The 26,670-nt window shown below is 48.8% G+C and overlaps 2 protein-coding genes across 2 annotated transcripts; both read left to right on the top strand.

The window, feature by feature from the left end:
* The first annotated feature begins 2,998 nt into the window (after positions 1-2,998).
* On the top strand, positions 2,999-7,828 carry LOC122458289 (alpha-1-macroglobulin-like). Its single transcript, XM_043506169.1, has 5 exons — positions 2,999-3,127; positions 4,634-4,748; positions 6,115-6,224; positions 7,265-7,604; positions 7,812-7,828. Exons 2-5 carry the CDS (start codon positions 4,670-4,672, stop codon positions 7,826-7,828), a joined length of 546 nt encoding a protein of 181 aa, XP_043362104.1. The 5' UTR covers positions 2,999-3,127; positions 4,634-4,669.
* Positions 7,829-11,214: 3,386 nt separating this feature from the next.
* Positions 11,215-26,008, top strand: LOC119854911 (alpha-2-macroglobulin-like protein 1). The gene is given in 12 exon segments (XM_043506161.1): positions 11,215-11,248; positions 11,705-11,850; positions 20,597-20,694; positions 21,317-21,542; positions 22,210-22,336; positions 22,471-22,592; positions 22,918-22,969; positions 23,344-23,418; positions 24,666-24,729; positions 24,731-24,831; positions 25,614-25,695; positions 25,774-26,008. Coding segments are annotated over 12 exon segments (1,362 nt in total).
* Positions 26,009-26,670: the final 662 nt, after the last annotated feature.

The raw sequence follows: 26,670 nt of genomic DNA, 5'->3' as shown, positions 1-26,670 counted from the left end.
CCCAGGAAGCAGGTCAGTGCTGGGAGCAGAGTCACAGAAGCAGCCTGCAAAGCAGACCTATCCTGGGAGCAGAGCTGTAGTAACCAGAGCCAGAGGGGCCAAAGAAGCAGCCCAAGGAGCTGGAGACAGAGCAGCTGCAGTGCTGAGACCGAGTGGTGGAGCTGGGGCTGGAGCAGTCTGGAGCTGAGTGCAGTGAGCAGCTGGGGAGACCGAGGGGGACCCTGGGCTGCAGGCCCAGCACAGGGAGACACATCAGCCAAGAGGCTCTGCAGGCCAGGCTTGGATCGTAACCCCAATGGGGCAGGGCGATACTGGGCAAAAGGGTCCTACCACTTAGAGCCTGAGAGCGTGTGGCCACCACCAGAGCAAGTGTCCAACCCACAGCATCCCTGCAGCACAGCCAGGGCCTGAGAAGGAGGCCTGGGACTTACAAAGAACAGACTGTGAACTGCCCTGACTGTTCCAGAGACACTGTTTGTGATGTTCCCTGCCACAGAGCGGGGTGATGTGTTTTCTTTAACCTTTCCCATTTTCCCTTACTCTTTTTAAAATTAATTGTTGATTAAATAACTTGCATTTGCTTTAACTTGTACGTAATGGTCAGTGGGTCAGAGAAGTTCCCAGTGCAGAGAGAGTACGCTGGAGTGGGGACACCCTAGCCCCTGTCCTAGGCGACCACAGCAGGGTTGGGAGTCGAGCCCCCCAGGAATCCTGAGCCCAGGCTTGCTGGGGTTACGAGGACTCTGCCAGACAGGAGAGTGGAAGGGGAGTCCTCAAGGGCTTGGAGGCCACTGGGTAAAGGAAGTGGGAGTGAGGACTCGGATCCTTTCGCTAGCCCAGTTCACTGGGGTAGTGCAGAAGCCAGGAAAGTTCCCCACAATAGCAGGACTATTCCCCCACTTACATGTGCATCAGGGCAATGCATGGGGCTGTGATCTCTGGTACTGTCCTCACTCATTCTGTGTGTGTGTGTGTGACTGTGCTTCTGAGAGGCTGTGCATGCATACATGACTGTTCGCAGCAGTGCATTTTGAACACGTGATTATGCATGTGTGTTCCTGTACAGGATCCCAATGGGAACCAGATTAGCCAGTGGGTGGACGTGAAGCCAAGGCAAGGCATTGTGGATTTGTCCTTCCCCTTGGCTTCTGAAGCAGCCATGGGAAAATACACCATCTAAGTGGACAAGGATATGCCTCGAGGGCTTGAGGCAACCTTCAAGATGGAGGAATATGGTGAGTCTTGGAAGGAAGTGTGAGACAGCATTAGGAGCTGGGGAATGAAGTCTGTAATGGGAGCCTCCCTGCTAGAGTCCATGTTTCTATTCATTAGATTTCTCCACTTAGGTAAATTTCAGTTTTGGGGTACAGAGTCCCCTCCCCCCATTCCAGTCCTTAGTGCTTTCCATCCTGTGCTTCACTCACCCAGCCACCCACTGCTCCCCTGGTGGCACCCCAGTCCCACCCTGGAGGGAGAGAGTGGAATTCAGCTCCAATGTGCATTCAGTCCTGAGCTCCAACTACGTATATGTACCAGTGCACAGACCTCCACAATGGGACCCTAGCCCTGTGCTGACAGCTCCTCCAGCAATTTAGTCTCCATGTTCATTCAGGCCAGGGCTTCACTTTCACACAATCGGTGCTCCCCTAGTCTGGAGGGATCCCAATCTCCTGGGAGTGAGGCGGAATTCAGTCACCATGTTAACTCAGTCCTGACTTCCTGCTCCCTTCCCCCCCTCAACTGCTCTCTCCATGAGACCCCGGGCCTCATGGTACCCATTCCCTCCTAAGGGTGAGTTACTCTCCATATCCATCTAGTGCTGGGTCAGTGTTTCAGAGATTATGCTGTGGACGCAGAGGGTGAGTTCCCCTATGTGGATTATGCCCTCAACCTGCCCCCCCTTCCCAACTCTCTTCTGCAGAGCTGTTCAAGTTTGAGCTGGTGTTTAACGTTCCGCCACTGGTCACCACTTTGGAAGAGGAATTTCAGTTCATGGTTTGTGGCAGGTGAGTGGCACTGTTCTGTCGCCGTCCAATCCCCCACATCAGAGAGTGACCTCTTGCTGCCAATGTACTGGCAGGAGTGTGTCTTCTCTCTTCTAGTGGTGGGGGCCCAAATCACAGCAAGGAAAAGATTCCTCCAACACCCAATCATTAGACAAGTCTGAAGAGCCACAAGGTAGAGGTGTTCGGAACCTGGAATTCCTGTTCCGTGAGAAATTCCTGAATTAAAAAACAAAACAAAACAAAAACAATCATACCATTGTTCCAAAACAGAACAAAAACAATCTGAATTTACCACAGGACCACAGCTTCCAAATTTGATTTTGACCATTTTGAAATGTTTCCAAGACTCCCCACGCTGCCCTGAGCCCTGACAACCTGCCAGGTAGGGAGCCAGACAGCTTGGAGATGCTGTGAGCTGGGGCTCCCAGGGCTTCTGACAAGCCAGAAGCTTGGAAACCTGGTAACCCCAGGTCTGAATCAGTCCACGTAGCAGGTGTCTCTGGAGCTGGGGAACAGGAGCCTGGAAGGCTGCCCCTGGCAGCTTGCCAGGTGGGCTGAAAAGAAATGGGGGAGCCAAAATGCTGGGAATGACTTTCCAGTGGAAAAATCAAAATTTTCCACAGAAAATGCCTTTATTTGCAGAAAGTGAATTTTCCATCAACAAAACATTCCGACAGAAGTGCCGACTAGCGCTGCCACAAGGGCTATGTGGGGAAAGCCCAGACCTCAGTGGAGATACTGATTGAGGAGGATCCTTTCATACAGACCCTGTTCCCCATTTAAAGAGGATACAGTGCAAGTGAGGTGACGTCCGGGGTATATATCCTGCAGACATCTCAGGCCCCCTTCCTTATTTAAAAGGGGGTGCAGTGGCCGGAGAGGTAGATGCTTTTAATATCCATCTTCTCCCTCGGAAGGGGTTGCTGGTGCCCTTCATTCTACTGTTTTTGCTGAAATATCTGATCCATCTGTTAGTGTTTTCTGTCCTTCTGATCCAGGTACACCTATGGGAAACCTGTTCAGGGGAAGATAAAGGTCACTTTGATTTGGAGCCTGATGGATCTCCTTAAACAAGAAGAAATCATGATATTGTCTACGAGAATTGGGGATATGAGAGCCAGGTGAGCAGATGAGGAAGGGGAGATGACAGTCACCTGCAAGAACAGAATGTCAGTCCATCTAATGTATCTAGGCATTTCTAATGTGCCCTGGTCCAGCTAGTCTGATTATTATTTTTCCTGCCTCACCCAAGCAGATCATAAATTGATCTGTCCTGTTATCTTGCCACCTGAATTACTACATTGAAGCACTGGTCCTGCTCCTCCTGTCTCCCATATCTGACAGAAGCCAGTGCTGAATGGTTGCGGGCGGGGTGGGGGGGGGATGATTGTAGGGCTGGCTTGACCTGAATAATTGGACACGGGTGAGGTATCATTTCTTGGGAGACAGGATTAGGGAAGTAAATGGACCAACAGCCTGGAAACAGAATGTTTGTGTTTGCTAAGCCCTCTAGAATGTGCAGCATTATCCCACAGGAGGAATTTCTTCTTCCATTACCCTCCATCATATCACACGGAAGCAAATCACAGGTCTCTCGCAGCTCACTCTCATTAAACCAGATCAGACCACCAATTGTTCCATCTGTTTCCTCCCGTGATCAAACAGATTATTGATCTATCTCTGCTGTCTGATATCCTGGTTCTGACAGAGGCCAGCACTGGATGCTTCATAGCTAACCCCCATACACAATTTGTTCCATATTCTTCTTCTCCCAATGACTCCAGGTCCTCCTCACTCAGTCTACAAGTCAAACGAGGATTTTCTAAATTCAGGTCTCAGCTTTGAGTACTGACAAGTCCACCTGGGTCTTTGCAGCGCTAACAACCCAACCAGCAGTAAAGGCTCTGCAGCTGGAACCCCAACACAATTCTGCTAATGAGGCACAAGGCAGGTTGGATTCCAGCTCTCTGCTGTATGAGCTCTGCAGGGTTAACAGGAGCAAAACCATGTGTGTTAGGCACAGACCACAATAACAATACTGCTTTGCCCTCTCTCCTGCATTGGAGGGGCTGAACATACCCTCAGAGAGGGTCAGAGATTTCCAAGGCCAGATGGGATCACCAGATCATTTAGTCTGATGTCCTGTCCAAAGGCCACCAACACCACCCAGCACACACACACTAAGCTCAACAACTGTACTGGAACCAAAGTATTTTGGCCGTAAGAGACTAAACTATTAGGTACAACATGCAGAGAATAGGAAAGATCCTCTACCAATACTAGCTGGCTGAGCTCGGCCTAGCTCAAGTTGTCAAAGTCTGTGTTTTTACAGCTAAGGTCATGGGGTCTAGTCCCAGTTCTCTCTAGGGATTGTGTGATTTCTCTAACAAATATACCTTTTGTCTGCAGCCATGGATATAGCATGTCTAATCAATGTGCCTGTCTAATCAATGTCATTTCTCCTCTCCCTAAGTGAGGAGTCCACCATGGGTTTGATAAGATGTACATGGTTTTGAACTTCTAAGCAGTCATGGGACAGAGGGGAGGACTTTTAAGATTACCCAACATCTATAAACCACAGCCTCAGTCACGCATCTTTCTTTCTCTCTCTCCATCTATGTCCCCAGACAAACAAGAAAGGTTGTGCCAATTTTACAGTAGATATGGATGACCTAGAAGTAAACAGCACTGCCTACGGGAGCTCTTTTTTCATTGCAGCAGAACTGGAAGAAGAAGGAAAAGGTGCGGGGAACGGGAGGACGCCAGGAGGGGAAGAGGAGAGGGGAGACATAGCCAGAGGCATGTGCTACTCTTTTGCCGTGAAACCCTTGATTAACTGCATTTGTGTTTGGTTGCCTCCACACTTCTCCGTTTCCAGTACAGGTTGTTTTTTAACCTCGGATCTTTCAGCCAAGTCTTAGCGACTTCCAGTTTCTGGTATCTTCAGGGGGACTGAATTCCATTGCGTCTTAGCGGTCACTAGTCTTCTGCCATACCCGTGATTAGAATCCCTCTTTCTAGGGTCTCTGCTCACTAGATTTCTTAGTTCCCCAAAGAGTGTCCAACAACAGTCACCAGCCAGTCACTAAAGTAAGCTCCAGCTCCACAAAACTTGACTCTCAATCAGCCACAGAACCATAGCTAGCCATAGGCTAAGAAGCCTCTTACCCTTATGTCCCCAGACAGTCATAAAAGAGTCTTTCCCCCACAATTAGCCCCTCACCACAGTCTCTTTGATAAGTTCCTATGCTAAGGACTAGGTAATCTTGTTCACATATTCCTGTCCTGCTTCTGCTCTCTGGCATCCCCAATACCAACACTGTTTTGTTCTAATCTGCCCCAAATGTCTCCTCATCCATCAACCAGACCATAGCACGCCATGCTCCAAACAAGCTGCCCCTTGCTCACTGTATCGAGCTCTAGCTTTTCTCCCCTGCCTTCAAGGCTTGACACAGCTCCACCCCAGCCTACATCTCTGACATCATCTTCTATTGTGTCCTTCTTTGTTCTGTCTCAGCCCTCCATGTCCCCCCTCTGCCATCTCCATGCCTTTCTCCCCGCTGTCCCCTGTGCTTGGAATAACATCCCAATCCCAGTCTGGTTGCCTCCCAACCTTCTCCTCAGTCAGATCCCTCCTGAAGACTTGCTTCTTTTGCATGGTCTTCAAACACTAACCTTCATCAGTCTTAAGTCCTCTCCAGGCCAACTGCACATGGGAGGGAAGACACGGGAGAGTAAACAGAGCTTGACATATTTTACTAAAGTAACACAGTCCCTTGGCTCTCCCAGTGCATTTTATCAGCCAGTAATCAACTGCCTTAGTTGGTGTGACAAAGTCTTCCCATAGTGGCTGGCTGCAGTAACCAGAGCAGCCTCCTACCTACCTCCAAGTAACAGAGCTGCTCCTTTGGCACTAGTAATAGTGGCTGGTGCTGAAAGTTGTGGGTTCAAGTCCCAATATCCATATGAATGTGGCTCAGGCTTATGTAGCTGACATTTAGACTGTAAGCTTCAGGGGGAGGACACTTGCCTTATTTTTTGTCTCCTCTAGTGTGGAGTGCTTAACAAATGAGTCAGCATTTAACAGATGTCTCCTCTCTCCACCCAGGAGCCACAAACATGGGAATAGTCTCAGCTGCTATCGCTACCAAGATGGTGGAGGTGAACTTTGTCAATCTCAACCCCTTTTACAAACTTGGATTTCCATACATGGGAAAGGTAACACACGTTCCACCCTTCCCTTCCCAAGGCAGTGACACCTCTTCATACTTGGGAGGCCGGCATGGGGGAGAGGCAAGAATAATATTGCTGGGAATAAACTATGCGGAAAATGCTCATCTGGTGTAAATTGGTGTTGCTCCATTGAAGTCAATGGTGCTATGCTGATTTATGCCATCTGAGGATTGGATCCTCTCTGTCCACCTTTATGAGAAATTCTGACACCCCTCTCCCCCCCCCCCAACATTCCCTCCTCTCTCCTAGCCTAGTCACCAAGTATGGGGAGTTAACTGTTTCGAAGCTGGATTCTGTGGTCTCTGGAGTGCTTGTAGGCGCATTTCTTAACGTTCTCCAACAGTGATGTACTCTTCTGCTCTTAAAAATCTGGCTCTGTAAGGACGTGCATGCAAGGGATGGGGTTATCTTTAGAAAGGTCTCTGCACAGTCACGTCAGGCCTAACATAGGCGACTGTGTAGTGATTTGACAGCAATCACTTCTGACCCCAATGCCTTAGTGTGGTGCTAGAGAGCATGGTACAGCAGCGGGTGGCTCAGTAGGGGATACTTTCCCCTCTGGGTCAGTACTGACCTAATGCCCCAGTGTGGGCTAGGAAGAATTGTGCTGTTGGAGTTTCAGGTGAGATTTAAAATTGAAGTCCTAACCATTTCTAATCTTTAAGGACTAACCCTATACTATTATGCAAAAGAAAAAAGATGTGTTAAACACTGTAGCCAAGATAATTATCTTTCTTGTCCTTAAAATGCCCCCAGTAGTCTCTCCCTTTCCTTCTTGTCCTAAACTCCTGCATATTGTTACTCTGGCACAGTTGCTGCTGTTGTTTCAGCAATGGACATTAGGACCCCTATATTCTGCCTGTAACCTTTCAAGCACTTTATGAGCCTTTATGTGGAAAGGGTTAGTATTAAGTGCCAGAACTCACCTCATTTCCAGCATGTAGAGGGTATCATGTCTCCCAATCCCCCCCCCAGCACAGCAATTATTGGAACAGGTGGTGTTTATTTCTCTTTCTTCTCTGCAGATGTGCTTTACCATCAATGATGTTCCCATCAAAAAACACACTGTCTACTTGACTGTGGATGTCAATGATGTGGAGACGCACCTGCCATACGTCACAGATGAGAAGGGCAAAGTCCGCTTCTCACTAGACACTGCGAAATGGAACAATACTCTGGTTTCTCTGAGAGAAAGTCACAGAAATGGACAAAGCAGGGTCAGAGCTAGGGGGGGATCTGAAGAAAGATCAGAGGAAGTGGAAGCAGGCTGTGGAACCTTGGACTCCTGGCTCCCAGTACTGCACGTTGCTCTGCCTGCCTTGGGAGCTTTAATGAGCCCTTCCTGTTATCTGCAGACTCAGGCAGGTATTACTGACTGCATGCAGTTCACATTTAAGTTCTCTGAAATCACAAATGTTCAAAACAGAGCTGAAAAGAAAAAGGAAGCTCATATTCTGGAGTTCAATTCTGCAGCTGGGGGTAGATTCTGCTGTAATTTCTGCCTTTGTGGATTACATGGGGCCTTGGACATATAACTCTGGTGATTGCACTGAGTATTTCCCACATTTATAGGCTCCTCCATTGGTTAATTGACAGCCTGTCATGCATTTTTGCTCTGAAGGGCAGATACTCCATTGTGAACATAACTAATGGGGATCTCTACACTGTTGCAATAGTGCACCAGGAGGCTTTCAACTGGCTGAAACCTTTCTACTCTGAGAGCAACAGCTTCCTAGAAACCCAGCAGGTGGAGGAGGAGCTGGCCTGCGACCAGGAATAGGAAGTGCGGGTGGATTATATCTTAGACCGAAATGAGCTGGGCCCTGGGGCAGATCATGTGGATTTCTATTCTTTGGTGACCACCCAGGGCAATTGGATCACATGATATTTCTACAACAGTGGCATGCAAGACGGGCAACTATTCATGGGTCTATAGGCCAATTTGTGGGTTCCATTTTATGCTTGTCTTTGTAGATGTCTCGCTACCTGGAATGCATGTCTCAAATCCCCCTCGCCAGCCTCCCAGCCCTACAGCATTTGACAGCCACCCAGGTAGCTCATCCAGCTAGGAATGTCTTGAGCCAGCCTTGTGGGACAGGCTATTTTCCTCTGTTGCCAGTCTGGCCTGACTCTGTGGGTGGTACCAGAAGGCAAGGCTGCCAGGTGAGCACCTTGGCAGCCTGGCCTTGGATTTCCAACAGGTCCCATTGTTCAGAGGAAATCTGAGGCAGCTGGTCCCTTGTCCATTAACAGTTTAAAGATAAAGCACCTGTGACTGTCTGTCCCAGACTCTCTCTGCTCTGGATTTTCTCTTCTCAGAACCCTGGCCCCCTCACAAGCTGTTCTGTCTCCTCCGCAGGTTGTCTCAGAAGGCAGGATTGTTCTTGGTGGACAGACGCAGGTGCCAGTTGGTCAGGATGAGAGTAAGTGGAAAAACCCCAAGATGTACATGAAAAACTCCATGGAAATCATAATGGATCAGGCTATTGGAACATCTTAGTATGGTAGGCATGCTCTTGCCATGCCAGGCTATGGGCAATCCAGTCCAGTGTCCCACCTGCTTCACTGGTCTATCTAGTCTAGTATCCTCCCCATTATTGGAGGGTTTTAAGAACAGGTTGGAGAAACACCTGTCAGGGATGGTTTAGGTATACTTGGTCCTGCCTTGGTGCAGGGGGATGGATTAAATGACTTCTTGAGGTCCCTTCCCATCCTACATTTCTATGATTCCTTGACTGGCCCATGGCAGATGCTTTCATAGAGGCATAAAACTCACACCTCACCTGATCAGCAGTCTTCCATGAGGGAGGAAGGTTTGTTGACCCTGAGACAATGAGGGGTCAGTATATCTGCAAGGGGGGTGTCAATTTTATCTTGGTGAATGTCTCTATTCTTATCCACATGTCACACTGTCTAATGTGGCCAGGGCCAGTGCAAGGATGTTTTCGCCCTGGGCGGAACTTCCACTTTGTGCCTCCCCCTCCGCTCTGAGGCACCCCCCTGCGGCAGCTCCCCACCACCCCTGTCTCCACCCTGAGGCACCTCAGCCCAGGGAGCCGGGTGGCAACTCCCCGCCCCAGCTCACCTCTGCTCCGCCTCCTCCCCGAGCACGCCGCTTCTCCCACCTCCCAGGCTTGCGACACCAACGGCTGTTTAGCACACAAGCCTGGGAGGGAGAGAAGCAGAGCGGGGCAGCATGCTCAGAGGAGGAGGCGGAGCAGAGATGAGCTGGGGCGGGGAGCGCCACCCCCACCCCCCTTACTTGCTGGAGTTGGCCCTCCCCACACCCCTCTGACCCAGCTCTCCTCCCCTCCACCACCTCCCTGGAGCGCACTTTTGGCTGCCCTCAACCACTTGGCACCCTAGGCGACCGCCTAGTTCGCTTAGTGGTTGCGCCGGCCCTGAGTGTGGCTCACAACCATGAGTGTCAACCTCAGGGCAGACTGCCAAAAAGCAGGGCAAACACCCCAAACTAGTAGTATGTTCTGTAATTAGATTTCACCAAGCCAGTAGCAGGTGTGAACTCCCAAAGCCCTGTAATAGTCTGACCACGGAGTCAGAGACAGTCCCCTTAGTCCAGCTTGCCTGGTGGCAAGATAGATGGTCACTTCACACCAAAAATCACAACAATATTCAGGTTACTCCTAGTCCCAAAGGACCAGTCATTTACCCCACATCAGTTGTAATCAGATCTCAAACCAAAGACAATGTCTATAGCTAATCCTGTCATAAATGAACTTAAATGTAGTCACTAAAAAAATAGTTATTTACTAGGTTAAAACTGGAAACATACATGAGTTACCTTTTTAAATTTAACATTGTAATATAATCTTCTATAATAAACAGCTCTAGATGTCCACTAGGGCTGACCCATGCCAAGCAGCATGGGGATCTCTTGCTTATGTTTAGGAATCTTTGCCTCTCTGAATCCAGAGAGCATAAAAGGACTGGTTTCTCCTTGTCAGGGATTTTTATCCCCTTTGTACCAGAATCCAAGCTGATGGAATGAGTTCATTCGCAGGTTTCTTCTGCCTGGAGGGAGTAAGAAATGGAATCAACAAGGTCTCTGTCCTTTGGTGCTACATAGTGTCTCATTTGCCTTCAGTGGGCCATTCTGTGTGCAGGACAAGTGGTTTACTTTAATTAGTGCTTCTTTTCCTGTTTGGTGAGTGTGACAGGGTGCAACTCACCACTGCGGTACCTCCTGCTGGCTCTCTAGGGAACTAGCACTACACTCTCTGCTGGTGGTGTCTCACCCACTGTCATCTCTGTTCCTGGACCCATGTCACTCCCAGGAGCAAGGCATCTTCATGTCACCCTCCATGTTCCCCCCTTCCAGGAGACCTGCAGTCCACTGTCCAGCCACTTCCTTCAGTGGCCCCAGCACCCTCCTTGCCATTGTATCAGGGCCACAGCCTGCCAGGAGCTGCCTTTAGGTCCCTGGGTCTCTGTCTGCAGCACTGCTTTACCCAGGGTGCTTGCTGCCCTCCATCTGCAAGGCAGTCAATCCTCTTCCCTTCTCAAGCTCCAGGAAGTGAGTGACCCTGTGCTCTTCTGCAGCCCTTCTTATACAGGCCAGCCCGGCCCTGATTGGCTTCTCTTATTAGCCCTTCTATGATTGGCTACCTCCTGCACAGCCTCCCTAGGGCTGCTTTTAACCCCCTTTCTGCCAGTGTGGGGCAGATGCCCCATCACAGTGAGTTACACAATGAGAGAGGTTTATAATGCAAACACTCAATCTAACTTTATACCATGGAATACAGATATTATAAGTAGAATTAATACATGCAGCATCCTACAAACATTCCATAAAATCTAAACACATTCTTATAACACTAGTATCTATTTTAACAATACTAACCCTCAGGTAAGCCAAACTAGTTTCCAGCTGTGCATTTGTCAGTGTTCAGTGAGATCTGTGGCCTTGGCATGAGTTGGCACCTGGTCTGCCAGTGTCACACCACATGCAGGAACCATGAAATCCTCTGCCTCAATAACATCCAGCAACAGTAAGTTTCACCCTTTTTTTCTGTTTCACATGGATCTAAATAAGCATTTCCTTTGCTTCCCGCTCCTTCATACAGCACTGAAGGACTCCTTCTCATTGACTCTGCCCATCAGCTCTGAACTTGCACCCTCTGCCAGGCTTTTGCTTTACGCCATATTCGCTGATGGAGAGGTGGCAGCCGACATGGACGTGTTCACAGTCAGCAAATGCTTCAAACACAGGGGAATGTCTCCCAGGAGGTGGGGGAAATGGGATATGTGGCAGAGGGGCGATCTGGCTGGGATGACATACACTCAACAATCCCTGTGCCCTTCTGTCTGTGTTTCTAGCAGGCTGTCTCCCGCTCACCCTCCCTCTCCCAGTCTCTCTCTCCCTCTCTGTCGCTCGTGGCTCATACACCCTCATTGTCTTGTGCCCTTCTTCCATTTGATAAACCTATCCTGTCTCCTCCCATAAGTGACACTGGGTTTCTCGGAGGAGGACGACCTCCCAGGGTCGAAGGTCAATCTGCACCTGAAGGCCAACCCTGGCTCCCTTTGCTCCATCTGTGCCATGGACAAGAGCGTCCTCCTGAAGGATGATAGAGTCATGACACCAGAGAGTGTGAGTAAACCTATTCTGTCCCAGCTACACCCTGGCCAGACTAACCCCACAGGAGGTACCAGGCCAGAGGAGAACTCTGATGTACTGGAACAGGGCTGTCACACGAGGTGGGTGCACCCGGCCACCACCAGCTTCTCTGACCCCTTACATTATGCACTGGTTGCCAACAGACCTATATCTCACTCTGTCCCCTTGCCAGGCAGGTGGCTGATTCCTCCTTGTTCCTACAATGGCTGCTCCAGGCGCCACCCTTGGAACGAAGGCTGTGGGGGCAGCAGGCAGAGAGATGGAAGGGGCAGCTTAACAGGAGCAGTGGGAGTTCCCTCCAGGGAAGGTGTGGTTTGGCAGTGGGTTTGCTGCTGGCCCTCTGCTTGCCCTACTAGCCTCTCCTGCTATTTCACCTATGCCACATTTCTCTGCCATGAGGGGGTCTGGGCCAATGGTTATATGAAGGGGCTGGGTGTCAGGACTCTTGGGTTCTAGTCCAAGTTCTGCCACTGACTTGCTGGGTGACCTTGGCCCTTGGGTCACTACACTGCTCTGTGCCTCAGTTTCCCTTTCATCTGGTATGCGGGTTGTGAGACTTAATCCACTGACAGGTTTCAGAGTAGCAGCCGTGTTAGTCTGTATTCACAAAAAGAAAAGGAGTACTTGTGGCACCTTAGAGACTAACAAATTTATTAGAGCATAAGCTTTCGTGAGCTACAGCTCACTTCATCGGATGCATTTGGTAGAAAAAACAGAGATTTATATACACACACAGAGAACATGAAACAATGGGTTTATCATACACACTATAAGGAGAGTGATCACTTAAGATAAGCCATCACCAGCAGCAGGGGGGGAAAGGAGGAAAACCTTTCATGGTGACAAGCAAGGTAGGCTAATTCCAGCAGTTAACAAGAATATCAGAGGAACAGTGGGGGGTGGGGTGGGGTGGGGTGGGGGGGAGAAATACCATGGGGAAATAGTTTTACTTTGTGTAATGACTCATCCATTCCCAGTCTCTATTCAAGCCTAATTTAATTGTATCCAGTTTGCAAATTAATTCCAATTCAGCAGTCTCTCATTGGAGTCTGTTTTTGAAGCTTTTTTGTTGAAGGATAGCCACTCTTAGGTCTGTAATCGAGTGACCAGAGAGATTGAAGTGTTCTCCAACTGGTTTTTGAATGTTATAATTCTTGACGTCTGATTTGTGTCCATTCATTCTTTTACGTAGAGACTGTCCAGTTTGGCCAATGTACATGGCAGAGGGGCATTGCTGGCACATGATGGCATATATCACATTGGTAGATGCGCAGGTGAAGGAGCCTCTGATAGTGTGGCTGATGTGATTAGGCCCTATGATGGTATCCCCTGAATAGATATGTGGACAGAGTTGACAATGGACTTTGTTGCAAGGATAGGTTCCTAGGTTAGTGGTTCTGTTGTGCGGTGTGTGGTTGCTGGTGAGTATTTGCTTCAGATTGGGGGGCTGTCTGTAAGCAAGGACTGGCCTGTCTTCCAAGATCTGTGAGAGTGATGGGTCGTCCTTCAGGATAGGTTGTAGATCCTTGATGATGCGTTGGAGAGGTTTTAGTTGGGGGCTGAAGGTGATGGCTAGTGGCGTTCTGTTATTTTCTTTGTTGGGCCTGTCCTGTAGTAGGTGACTTCTGGGTACTCTTCTGGCTCTGTCAATCTGTTTCTTCACTTCAGCAGGTGGGTATTGTAGTTGTAGGAATGCATGATAGAGATCTTGTAGGTGTTTGTCTCTGTCTGAGGGGTTGGAGCAAATGCAGTTATATCGTAGAGCTTGGCTGTAGACAATGGATCGAGTGGTATGATCTGGATGAAAGCTAGAGGCATGTAGGTAGGAATAGCGGTCAGTAGGTTTCCGATATAGGGTGGTGTTTATGTGACCATCGCTTATTAGCACCGTAGTGTCCAGGAAGTGGATCTCTTGTGTGGACTGGTCTAGGCTGAGGTTGATGGTGGGATGGAAATTGTTGAAATCATGGTGGAATTCCTCAAGAGCTTCTTTTCCATGGGTCCAGATGATGAAGATGTCATCAATGTAGCGCAAGTAGAGTAGGGGCATTAGGGGACGAGAGCTGAGGAAGCGTTGTTCTAAGTCAGCCATAAAAATGTTGGCATACTGTGGGGCCATGCGGGTACCCATCACAGTGCCGCTGATTTGAAGGTATACATTGTCACCAAATGTGAAATAGTTATGGGTCAGGACAAAGTCACAAAGTTCAGCCACCAGGTTAGCCGTGACAGTATCGGGGATACTGTTCCTGACGGCTCGTAGTCCATCTTTGTGTGGAATGTTGGTGTAGAGGGCTTCTACATCCATAGTGGCTAGGATGGTGTTTTTAGGAAGATCACCAATGGACTGTAGTTTCCTCAGGAAGTAAATCTGTTAGTCTCTAAGGTGCCACAAGTACTCCTTTTCTTTAATCCACTGATGCTCATATGCTTCTGTGAGGCCCATGTGTGAAAAGCTTTGGAGATGGGCAAAATAGTATTCTAGAGTAACAAACCAGTGCTACCCAGGGCTTTCTTTGGCACTGTGCTGCAGACTGTGGCTACTCAAAACTTCATGCTGATAGCAGGGATAGACTTTAGATCTCCCTGCTCCAAGAGGTCTTGAGGGAAAGGAGAATCGCCATGAGCTTTTAGCAGTATGGGGCCTACAATGCAAAAGCTGAGCTGTCCTGCTCCTTGCCGGTAGAGGACTATGGTGTTCACACACACACACTAATCAGTTCAGTACAGTAACCTCCTTTTTCCCATTCCAAGTGTATGAGCTGGGATCTGAAGAGGATTATATGATTGGCAGCCGAGGATTTGCTTATCGTTTGGAAGACTTTGAGCCATATCCTTGTCTGCCCCCTCCTCCCGGAACAGATGCTCCTTGATGGGAGCCCCTTGGTATCAAAGTGAAGCTGATGTCTATAGTCTGTTTAAGGTGTGTATCTTCTTTGCTCCTGCAAAAACTTCTCCTAAGCCTGTATTGATCACTGGGATGGCGTACTGTACATACATGGGAGTTTATAAGGAAAACAAGAATTGTGAGATTTGCTAACAATCCCCTGTGCTTAACTGTTCCCAGGACCAAATTAAGGTTGATGGGGGCCCAGGGTTGTTATAGTTTGGGGGTCCTCCTCTGCATATTCAATTCCTTCCCTTTGCTGTTTTACCACCACTCAAAGCCAAACACTCTATTTTTAAATTCCTGTGCTTATTTCAGTCCCGGTTTTGAAATATGGTATACCAGTTGTAAAGCTGAATGAAAGTTAAAACAAACTAAACCATTTTAAGTCCATCACCTATTGGAGATGAATAAATGGACACAAAATCAGACGTCAAGAATTATAACATTCAAAAACCAGTCGGAGAACACTTCAATCTCTCCAGTCACTCGATTACAGACCTGAGGGTGGCTATCCTTCAACAAAAAAACTTCAAAAACAGACTCCAACGAGAGACTGCTGAATTGAAATTAATTTGCAAACTGGATACAATTAACTTAGGCTTGAATAAAGACTGGGAGTGGATGGGTCATTACACAAAGTAAAACTATTTCCCCATGTTTATTCCCCCTTCTCCCCCCCCCACTGTTCCTCAGACATTCTTGTCAACTGCTGGAAATGGCCCACCTTGATGATCACTACAAAAGGTTCCCCCCTCCTTCCCTTCCCCCCACCCCCGCTCTCCTGCTGGTAATAGCTCACCTTACCTGATCACTCTCGTTACAGTGTGTATGAACACCCATTGTTTCATGTTCTCTGTGTATATACATCTCCCCACTGTATTTTCCACTGAATGCATCCGATTAAATGAGCTGTAGCTCACGAAAGCTTATGCTCAAATAAATTTGTTAGTCTCTAAGGTGCCACAAGTCCTGCTTTTCTTTTTGCGGATACAGACTAACATAGCTGCTACTCTGAAACCTGTCATCTATTGGTAGTAATACACATGTATTGGCTGCCACAGTCTCACTAATTAGAATTTGCCGTGATGTTCCCGTCATTGTTCCCCCTCCCCTCCTATTGATCATTTTTCATTCTCTCCATTTTCTACAGCAATTGAGAATGAAAATTTTAACCAGCACCAAAGCGAAGAAGCCCGTTTCCTGTGAACGGCCAACCTACGAGAGAAGAATTTTGCATACTGCCAGAACCCGGGACAGTGATAATGGTGAGAACTGAATAGTCTTCTGCCGACTCCCTGCCAGAATGTGTCTGACTGAAGGAGGCTAATCCCCACCTCACACTCCCTTTTCTCCTTTCTGAACCTGCTGCTGCAGCCTTCCCTCTTGCATCTTTTATTCTATACACAAAAAACATAATATGAAGGACCCATATGGACAAAGAGGGGTCCAGCTAATTATGTTTATTAACTATGTACAACATGCAAGGCCAACTACATATACACATTGCTGCTCTGTGTGGGTTCTTGTGACTTCTGAATCATACAACATAGTGAATACCACCAGAAGTCTAACAAACTCTATCCAACAGAAAAAAGTGGAACCAATTACCACTACTTCACAACACACAGAACACCACCTGCGGGAGAAACCATGGCACCAGTACCCACCACATGAACTCTGCCTGAATATCATCAATTTATCAAGACTGCCCTTAACTAGAGCTGAATTATCTGTTCTCTCTTAGGGACTGAACTTCTGCACCATCACAGAACCTGATACCATACTAACATGTAGAGAATTAGAAGAATTCTTCTGCCAACTCCACCTCAAAGAATTCCTTCATAATAATGATGACACAACTCACAATTATCATGTCCCCTCCAACAACTGTAAGAAAAAAGAATCATCTGACTGGACACCACAGAGCGGACAAAACCATACTCTTGATCATGACATTGATTGCTCCAGGAAAAAAATGACTGTAAAGTACTTAACAAACATCACATCCACCACAATGTCTCCACCATCAAGAGGAAAGCTGTACAGCATCTGAAATCTAACCACCAGATAGTAGATGAACAAGCAGACAAAGAGGAAGCCATCATAGTCCTTAACCATGTTGATTATTAGGGCCCTATCAAATTCATGGTCCATTTTGGTCAATTTCACAGCCATAGGATTTTAAACATCGTAAATGTCATGGTTCAGATATTTAAATCTGAAATTTCATGGTGGAGTAATTGTAGAGGTCCTGACCCAAAAAGGAGTTGGAGGAGTAGCAAGGTTATTATAAGGGGAGGTTGCGGTACTGCTACCCTTACTTCTGCACTGCTGCTGTCGTCGGTGCTGCCTTAAGAGCTGGGCAGCTGAAGAGCGGCAGTTGCTGGCTGGGAGCCCAGCTCTGAAGGCAGAGCTGTCACCAGGAGAAGGGCAGAGGTAAGGATGGCATGGTGTGGTTTTGCCACTCTTACTTCTGCACGGCTGCCTGCAGAGCTGGGCCCTCAGTCAGCAGCCTCCATTCTCCAGCCGCCCAGCTCTGCAGGCAGCCGTGCAGAAGTAAGGGTGGCATGGTGTGGTATTGCCACCCTTACTTCTGTGCTGCTGCTGGTGGGAGCCACCTTCAGAGCTGGGTGGCCAGAGAGCAGCGGCTGGTGGCCGGGCACTCAGTTCTGAAGGCAGCGCATCACCACCAGTAGCACAGAAATAAGGGTGGCAATACTGCGGTCCCCCTAAAATAACCTTCTGACCCCTCTTGCAACTCCCTTTTGGGTCAGGATCCCCAATTTGATAAATGCTGGTCTGCCCTGTGAAATCTGCATACTATAGGGTAAAAGCACATAAAAAAACAGATTTCACTGGGGGAGACCAGATTTCATGGTCTGTGATGCATTTTTCATGTCTGTTAATTTGGTGGGGCCCTAGTCATTATGTTAACAAAGCCAACCAACAACTCTGACACTATCTACTATTATCAACTCAAAGAAGACCTCACACCACAATGTACCCATGAATTTAAGGATATCATTAAATTCTTCCCCAAACAACTCCAAGAAAAACTCTACAAACTCCACACACACACCCCCCCATGAACCCACCCCAGGGATGTTCTACATGGTTCCCAAGATACACAAACAAAGGAACCAAGACAGACCCATTATATCTGGCCATGGCACTCTTACTGATGGAATATCGGGACTCAAAGAAACCATCCTCAAACCACTCAAAGGGCCACCTTCCTCCAGGACACAATTGACTTAACAGCTGGCTGTATTTTAAAGAATCCTTATTGAGGTTACAGGGACAAACCATCCTGATGTACAGAAAGATTAGTAAATATGGCAGGAGACCAGCTTGGCTTAACAGTGAAATCCTTGCTGATCTTAAACACAAAAAAGAAGCTTGTAAGAAGTGGAAAATTGGACAAATGACCAGGGAAGAGTATAAAAATATTGCTCAGGCATGCAGGAGTGAAATCAGGAAGGCCAAATCACACTAGGAGTTGCAGCTAGCAAGAGATGTTAAGAGTAACAAGAAAGGTTTCTTCACGTATGTTAGCAACAAGAAGAAAGTCAAGGAAAGTGTGGGCCCCTTACTGAGTGAGGGAGGCAACTTAGTGACAGAGGATGTGGAAAAAGCTAATGTACTCAATGCTTTTTTTGCCTCCATCTTCACGAACAAGGTCAGCTCCCAGACTACTGCACTGGGCAGCACAGCATGGGGAGGAGGTGACCAGCCCTCTGTGGAGAAAGAAGTGGTTTGGGACTATTTAGAAAAGTTGGACGAGCACAAGTCCATGGGGCCGGATGCACTGCATCCAAGATTGCTAAAGGAGTTGGCAGATATGATTGCAGAGCCATTGGCCAGTCTCTTTGAAAACTCATGGTGATCGGGGGAGGTCCCAGACGACTGGAAAAAGGCTAATGTAGTGCCCATCTTTAAAAAAGGGAAGAAGGAGGATCCGGGGAACTAGAGGCCAGTCAGCCTCACCTCAGTCCCTGGAAAAATCATGGAGCAGGTCCTCAAGGAATCAATTCTGAAGCACTTAGAGGAGAGGAAAGTGATCAGGAACAGTCAGCATGGATTCACCAAGGGCACGTCATGCCTGACTAATCTAATTGCCTTCTCTGATGAGATAACTGGCTCTGTGGATGGGGGAAAGCAATGGATGTGTTATTCCTTGACTTTAGCAAAGCTTTTGACACAGTCTTCCACAGTATTCTTGCCAGCAAGTTAAAGAAGTATGGGCTGGATGAATGGACTATAAGGTGGATAGAAAGCTAGCTAGATTGTTGGGCTCAACGGGTAGTGATCAAAGGATCCATGTCTAGTTGGCAGCTGGTATCAAGTGGAGTGCCCCAAGGGTCGGTCCTGGGGCCGGTTATGTTCAATATCTTCATTAATGATCTGGAGGATGGCGTGGATTGCACCCTCAGCAAGTTTGCAGATGACACTAAACTGGGAGGAGTGGTAGATAGACTGGAGGGTAGGGATAGGATACAGAGGGACCTAGACAAATTAAAGGATTGGGCCAAAATAAATCTGATGAGGTTCAACAAGAACAAGTGCAGAGTCCTGCACTTAGGATGGAAGAATCCCATACACCGCTACAGACGAGGGACCGAATGGCTAGGCAGCAGTTCTGCAGAAAATGACCTAGGGGTTACAGTGGATGAGAAGCTGGATCTGAGTCAAGAGTGTGCCCTTGTTGCCAAGAAGGCCAATGGCGTTTTGGGATGTATAAGTAGAGGCCTTGCCAGCAGATCGAGGGATGTGGTCGTTCCCCTCTATTAGACATTGGTGAGGCCTCATCTGGAGTACTGTGCCCAGTTTTGGGCCCCACACTACAAGAAGGATATGAAAAAATTGGAAAGCGTCCAGCGGAGGGCAACAAAAATGATTAGGGGACTGGAACACATGACTTATAAGGAGAGGCTGAGGGAACTGGGATTGTTTAGTCTGTGGAAAAGAAGAATGAGGGGGGATTTGATAGCTGCTTTCAACTACCTGAAAGGGGGTTCCAAAGAGGATGGATTGTTCTCAATGGTAGCAGATGAGAGAACGAGAAGTAATGGTCTCAAGTTGCAGTGGGGGAGGTTTAGGTTGGATATTAGGAAAAACTTTTTCACTAGAAGGGTGGTGAAGCACTGGAATGCGTTACCTAGGGAGGTGATGGAATCTCCTTCCTTTGAAGTTTTTAAGGTCAGGCTTGACAAAGCCCTGGCTGGGATGATTTAGTTGGGGATTGGTCCTGCTTTGAGCAGGGGTTTGGACTAGATGACCTCCTGAGGTCCCTTCCAACCCTGATATTCTATGATTCTATGACTTCCTCCAGAAACTCCACAACATTAACTATATCCCTCAGAACAGCATCCTTGTCGCCACGGATGTCACCTCCCTACACACCAGCATTCCTCACAATGACAGCATAGCAGACTACCTCAAATATATACAGGACAATGGATACTGCTCAGATATCCACCTCAAACACATCTCCAAATTCATCCATTTCATCCTCACCCATAACAATTTTACATGCAACAACAAACAATTTTGTCCAAACCATGCGAACTAGATAGGTACTAGAATGGCTCCCCAACATGCCAATCTCTTCGTGACCGACCTTGAAGTCATTGTCCTGGTGTCAGATTGTCCTACTGAGGGACTGATGCCCTCGCACACCCCTCTACTCTGCCAAAACTTGATGTCCAAGTGCTGGGCTGTCTGTGACTGAGGAGATAATCTCCCCCTGAAACACTAACATAGTAGCCTGTACATCTTTAAGGATCTGCCCCTTTACTCTCCACAGTCATTCCCTTGCCTGTTCCGCAGCCACATGCTGGTGTGGTGCCAAGCCCTGAGAAGGAAAAAAAGACAAAACCACAGACACATTTTCCAGAGACCTGGATCTGGGATCTGGTCCCTGTTGGGTGAGTGACCCCCCCACAGATCCACCTAGGAAGAAAATCACTGGTGATCCCTGAGCATGAAACCCTCTACCATCTCCAGTGGGTGCTGCGCCTCGCTTCGCTGTGCCTCATGATGGGATTCAAATACTCCTCCAGCATAGGGGCTGAGGAGAAGCCTTTGCTGGAAAATCCATATCTTATTTGTACGGTCCCAATGTAGGAAGTGGAAGCTTCTGTCTATACCCAGCGGGCCGCTCACATTTCCCAAGCAATATATCATAGTCACACATACACAACTGGCACCCAAAATTTGACTGAAACATTTACTGACCTCTGAGTCTTCAAAATGGGGGAAACAATTCAGTTCCTCCCCCTCAGTCTCTGCTTCCTGTCTTTTATTTGGGGGTTTATGAAGAGATCTATGTGAAATAATTTGCATTAAAGAAACTGATGCCCTAGAGATGAAAGGTTTTGTACCCAATTGCCCTATTCCCCTGAGTCGGCCAATGCCCCTGAGCTGAAACTGGATAGAAACCAGTGCCCTAGAAGTGAAAGGCTCCATGCCCCATTCCCCAGTGCACTGGCTGCCCCAGTCTGATTTGTGGTGGTGCTGAAGGATCTGCTGTCTCTATCCATTCTGCAGTGAGGAAGGGAAGGCATCTCTCCAGGCCACTGCTCCTGACACAATCACAGAGTGGCAAGCCGACATGTTCTGCATTGCGGATAGTGGCTTTGGACTCTCACAGCCGGCCAAGTTCAGGGTCTTCCAGCCCTTCTTTGTGGATATGATGCTGCCATACTCTGTGGTCCGGAAAGAGACCTTCACCCTGAAGGCCACTGTCTTCAACTACCTGAAGGACTGTATCCAGGTGAGTGCTCTCCACGCCACCCCACCCCATCCCACGTGCCCTGGCAAGGACGTACCCACAGCTCTTCATCCAGAGACCGAGTACACTAGGCTCTGAAGTGCCCTGGTCTTGCACATCTGGTTCACACCATGCAGACTGATGTCTCAGTACCAGAGGTTCCTTCTCCCTTGAACAGTTGCCAGGTTCCCACAATGGCGCTGGAACACTTTTTGGAGTGGGGGTGCTGAGATGCACCCCTCTTACCCCTACCCACACCCTCACAGCCCCCTAGAGCTGGCACTGGGAGCAGGGCCGAGGCTCTGGGAAGGGGTAAGGCAGCCAGGATCCTGCATGTTGGGCCGGTGGCTGGGACGCTGTGGCTGAGCAGGACCCTAGGCCAGCAGCAAGCCCCCGGGTAGGGGCTTGCAGCCGAGTGGGACCAGTGGCCGAGCAGGAAACGGGGTTGGCAGTGACCCCCAGGCAGTAGTGGGACTGGCAGCCGGGACCCCAGGCAGCAGGGGTGTGGGGTCGGTGGCTGGGAACCTGGGTGGCCGGCACACAGGGCCAGCAGCTGCGACCCTGGGTGCAAAATCTGGGGGTGCTGCAGCATCCCCCACGCCCCTACTTCCTGCACCTATCGGTGCCCAGTACTAACATGCTGCCCATGCGTTTTTCTCCTCATGCTCAGGTGCACACCAGCCTGGCAGAGTCTCTGGAGCTCCAGGTGGAGTCTTGCACAGGCTGCCAATACACCAGCTGCCTCTGCGACAATGAAGCTAAGACCTTCTTCTGGAACATGACAGCCATCAAACTGGGTGAGGCAGTTAAGAGGGCAGCGGGAAATTTTAATGTTCATCTGTTTCCCCAGGTGTCTCTCCCACCTCCGCCCCCTCCCCTTTGCCAGTGTCGGCTGTGAGCCCTCAGTGATGCTCTCCTGTCGCCTCCCCAGGCAAGGTGAATGTCACCGTGAGCACCGAGGCACTGGAGTCACATGAGCTGTGTGGCAATGAGATTGCTGTGACCCCGCCATGGGGACGGACCGACACGGTGATACAAGCCCTGCTTGTAAAGGTCAGTCAGGCTTCAAGGCAACAGGAGCGTCCAGCCCTGGGACACTATGGGTCAGAGAGGGAAGTGGGGCTCCACGGAGACATCAGCCCCTCAAGCACAGATAGACTAGCACAGGGCAGCATGTTCAGTGACGGGAAATGAGGTGGTGGGGAAAGATTAGTTCCCTTCTGGCACTGATACAACGGTACTCCAGTAGCGGGATTACGGAGGGGAAATGAGATATTGGAGGTGAGTAGCCCCCACAGGCACAGACAGGCTGGCACTGGGACAGCGGTTTGCCTTTCTATCATCTCCTTTCAGACTCACACTCCTTTTCCTTCCATAGCTGGGCGGTGTCCTCAAAGAGAAGATTCACAATGTCTTCCTGTGTGCTACAGGTATGGATGGACTAATCCCCTGCTAGGCTTGTAATGGAGTCTTCTGTGTTATTTCAATGCCCCCAATAGTGGAGGCAACTTTTCAGAAAGAAAGTACTGAGAGCACCATCCCTTTCCAAGAGAGAGGCGGTCTCGGGCATGAGTACCATGTCCATGTTGCCATTGCACTCAGTGCTGTGAGGAGCAGCTCCCGGGGTGAGAAGCGCATGCTGTTTGTATGGGCAGATCATGCTGCCAGGATCTTCACTATCACGTTTAGGCTCTTCCTTCTTCACACTCTCTGAGTGGCGACTCCTCGTGCTGTGTTGGATTCACACTTTCCCCAATCTCCCACATTGTTAATTCTTGGGTTTTGTCTCTCTCAGAGGATCCAGTTACTGATGAAGTTTCCCTGAAGCTGCCAGAAGGAGTCTTGGAAGGATCAGGCCGAGCCACTGTCTCTGTCATTGGTGAAGACCCTTTCCCTATTTCCTCGCTCCCATGGGGAAGATCTCATGCAGCTTCTGGCACTAATGCTGCACCAACCCAAGGCCTCTGTCAGACATGGCTGAAGCTTATAGCCCCTGAAAGCTATACAAAAAAACAAAATCCTTTTCTGGAGCCGCTGCCCTCCCAGAAGAACTATTCAGAATGAAAAGAACCCCCAACGATTGGACCGGGAAAGGCAGTCTTTTGGGGAGACAATGCCACAGATCTTAACGTTAGGAAAGATTTCTTGAAACCAAGCCTGAGAAATGCACCCTTTGCTCAAATTTCATCCCAGTTTCAGTCTCTGGCAATCCCTGCCACAAATAAATCCTCTCACCCTGCAGATAACTGGAGAGGGTTTTCATCTCCCCACTCTCCTTAGTTATTGCTTAGCCAAAGGAAACAGATTTAGTTCTTTTAGTATCTCCTTATAAATAATCCCTCAAGCCCCATAATTAGTGTATTTCTTTCTCCAGGGGCTGCTCTAGTGTGGGTTCATGGGTTCAACTGCACCTTCAGAAATCGTGAAAACCAGGGTGGGAAAACAGGCAAACATACACTTCTCCTGGCCTGGTCTGGAGTGGGGGTCCTGGAGTGGGATGTGGTTTGGAGAGCGAGTTGCCCCACACTCACCCTGCAGTGGTAGCTCCTGTCCCATGAAGCTGAGCCTACTCCCAGGTCATGATGCCCCAAGCAGAGAGCTGGGCAAAGCCCTGTGGAACAAGAGTTGCCGCTGTGGGCGGAGTGCAGGGCTGGCTCGTGCCCCAGCCCCGCTCTCTCCGGGGGCCTCCCCTCTGCACCAGGCTGGCATTAGGATTGGGGTGCCAGAGTGGGGTGTGCTGCCTCTCAGCAGTTTAGGATAGTGCATCCCCTCAACCAGAGGCTACATCCTCCCTTGCTTTTCACTGAATTCCCTGCAGAGTATTGGTGTATTATTTGTGCTGTGGGCCCAGATCCTCAAAGGTATTTAGGCCCCTAACTTGCTTCAAAATCAGTGGAAGTTGGGAGCCCATGTACTTTTGAGGACCTGGGCCATGGTGTCCAGAGCTAAACTCAGTATTCCAGTGGAGAGCCGCACCAGGTCCATAGAGAGAGCAATTATCAACTCCCAGTTCTGTGATGGTATGTCAGGGCATATCCAGATTCCCTTCATGGTTTAGAAGCGTGAGGAGCAGCAATGGGTGATAGAGCTGATCTCACAGGTTTTCTCTCCGTCCTCAACCTCCAGGGGATATCATGGGCACAGCCTTACAGAACTTACACCAGCTACTTTGTTTGCCCTTTGGCTGTGGTGGTCATGTTTGCTCCAAACATCTTTGTACTCCAATACTTGGAGAAGACAAAACAGGCTACACCAGAGATCAGAAACAAGGCACTGGAATTCATGAAGACTAGTAAGGAGTGCCCTTCTTTCTCCTCCTCTGATATAAGGAAGATGCTCTACATCATGGCTGAGGGGCATTGGGAGCCCAGGACTGGAATAGCAGGGGGCTGCAGGGCAGGACTGAGGGGCATTGGGAGAACTGTGGGGATCTGTTCCATAACAAGATGCCACAAGGAATAAGCCTCATGGAAGGAAAGACCATGCTTTTTAACAAGCAGCACTTATACAGAATGACAAGTCCTCTATAGTTAAAATTAAGACCAGCTTTCTGCTTAAAGTTTGACCGTTCTCAGTGCTATAAAATCCATACAGTTAAGCAGTTTGCCTTGAAAACTGGGGTACGTCTTGGGGATTTGGTGTAAGGTCAGTGATCCAAATTTGGGGCCATTTGACCAAGGGGTTCCTGAGATACAGCCACAAGGAAAAAAATCAGCTTTTTCTGAAAATTCACATGTTCTGGCAACATTTTTTTGCTCACAGCTAGAGATCAAACCAGAGCTTAGATCGTTGCACCAGGGCCTCCCACACCCCAGGGTTACCTCAACAGTGCATGGTACCTACCAGCCCTTTGGGGGAAATCAGATTTAAATGCGTTTTGAAAAAGAGTTTGCTTCTCCAGTGAGGTGTACTAAGGCTCAGGCACCTGTTCAAGCTGCCATGATCTGATAGGGAACGAGATGCTCGTTGTAGGTGCCAGAGAATCCTGTGGCACTCCACAGCCGGGCTATAATTCAAGGGGTGCTGCAAGTCTTCAGGATTGAGAAACCATCCCCATTCCTCCTGTCTCCCCAGGTTATCAGCGCCAGCTGCTCTACAAACACGACAACAGCTCCTACAGTGCCTTTGGGAAGCATGATGGCAAAGGCAACACCTGGTAAGTGAGCAGAACTGGGGCCATCCAGCCACACCTATGGCCAGGAGTATGAATGGTATGAACTTTCCTGCTTCTGAGGCCAATAGATACAAAAATCCTCTCTCCTCTGCTCTCTGTTTGCAAGCTGACGGCTTTTGTGGCCCGGTCCTTCGGCCAGGCCAGCTCCTACCTGTACATCAATGAGCAGCACATACAGGATGCCGTCCTCTGGCTGGGACAGAACCAGCTGTCCAGCATCTGCTTCCAGAGTGTGGGGAAGCTCTTCAACAATGCCCTGAAGGTATGGACGCTGGAGGAGTGGGAGAAACCCTAGTAGTGGGGAGGAGAGCTGGATCCCCGGCAGCGCCCACAGAACAGCTCTCTGCTTCCACTCGCCACAGGGAAGCACTCTCCCACCACATTGTGAGCTAGAATGAATGGTAATTGAAATGAGTGTGTTATAACATCAGTGTCCTCTCCCTTACTGCTTTGATCTCCTCTGGATCTCCTCAGGGGATCACCTCTGAATCTGAAAAATGACTATCAGAATGGCACCATGGGGTACCATGTTCATTGTCTCTGGGAGAATCCACATCAAATTGGCTCTGTTTACAAAATAAAGATACTTTTTTCTAACTAACACCTCAGAAAGCCCAACGTAGGCTCAGAGAGTCAATCTGGGCTCTTTTCTTCTCTCACATCATCACCTACCATAAAGGTTCTGCAGAGCACATTAAATTCTCATTGACACCTGGGCAGACCCTTTTCATTAAGTTTGAATGGCTGTAAATGATAGACACTGAGAAAAACCATTCTGCTGATGACACACAGGCAGGAACAGAGCCCAGTTCTCTCTCTGGGCTATGCTAGCTCTGCAGGGCTAGAAGAAGAAGGCATCAAAGCCAGCAGTTCTGACTGAGGACACACAGGAAGCCGGTCAAAGAAAGGGACATTTTTACATAGTCACTTTTCAGAGTAGAACTGCACTTGCAGTAG

The sequence above is a fragment of the Dermochelys coriacea genome, chromosome 1 (genome assembly GCF_009764565.3).
Source record: "Dermochelys coriacea isolate rDerCor1 chromosome 1, rDerCor1.pri.v4, whole genome shotgun sequence".
NCBI lineage: Eukaryota > Metazoa > Chordata > Testudines > Dermochelyidae > Dermochelys > Dermochelys coriacea.
The sequence above is the reverse complement of the archived record's forward strand: the minus strand, read 5'-3'. Positions and strand labels throughout refer to the sequence as shown.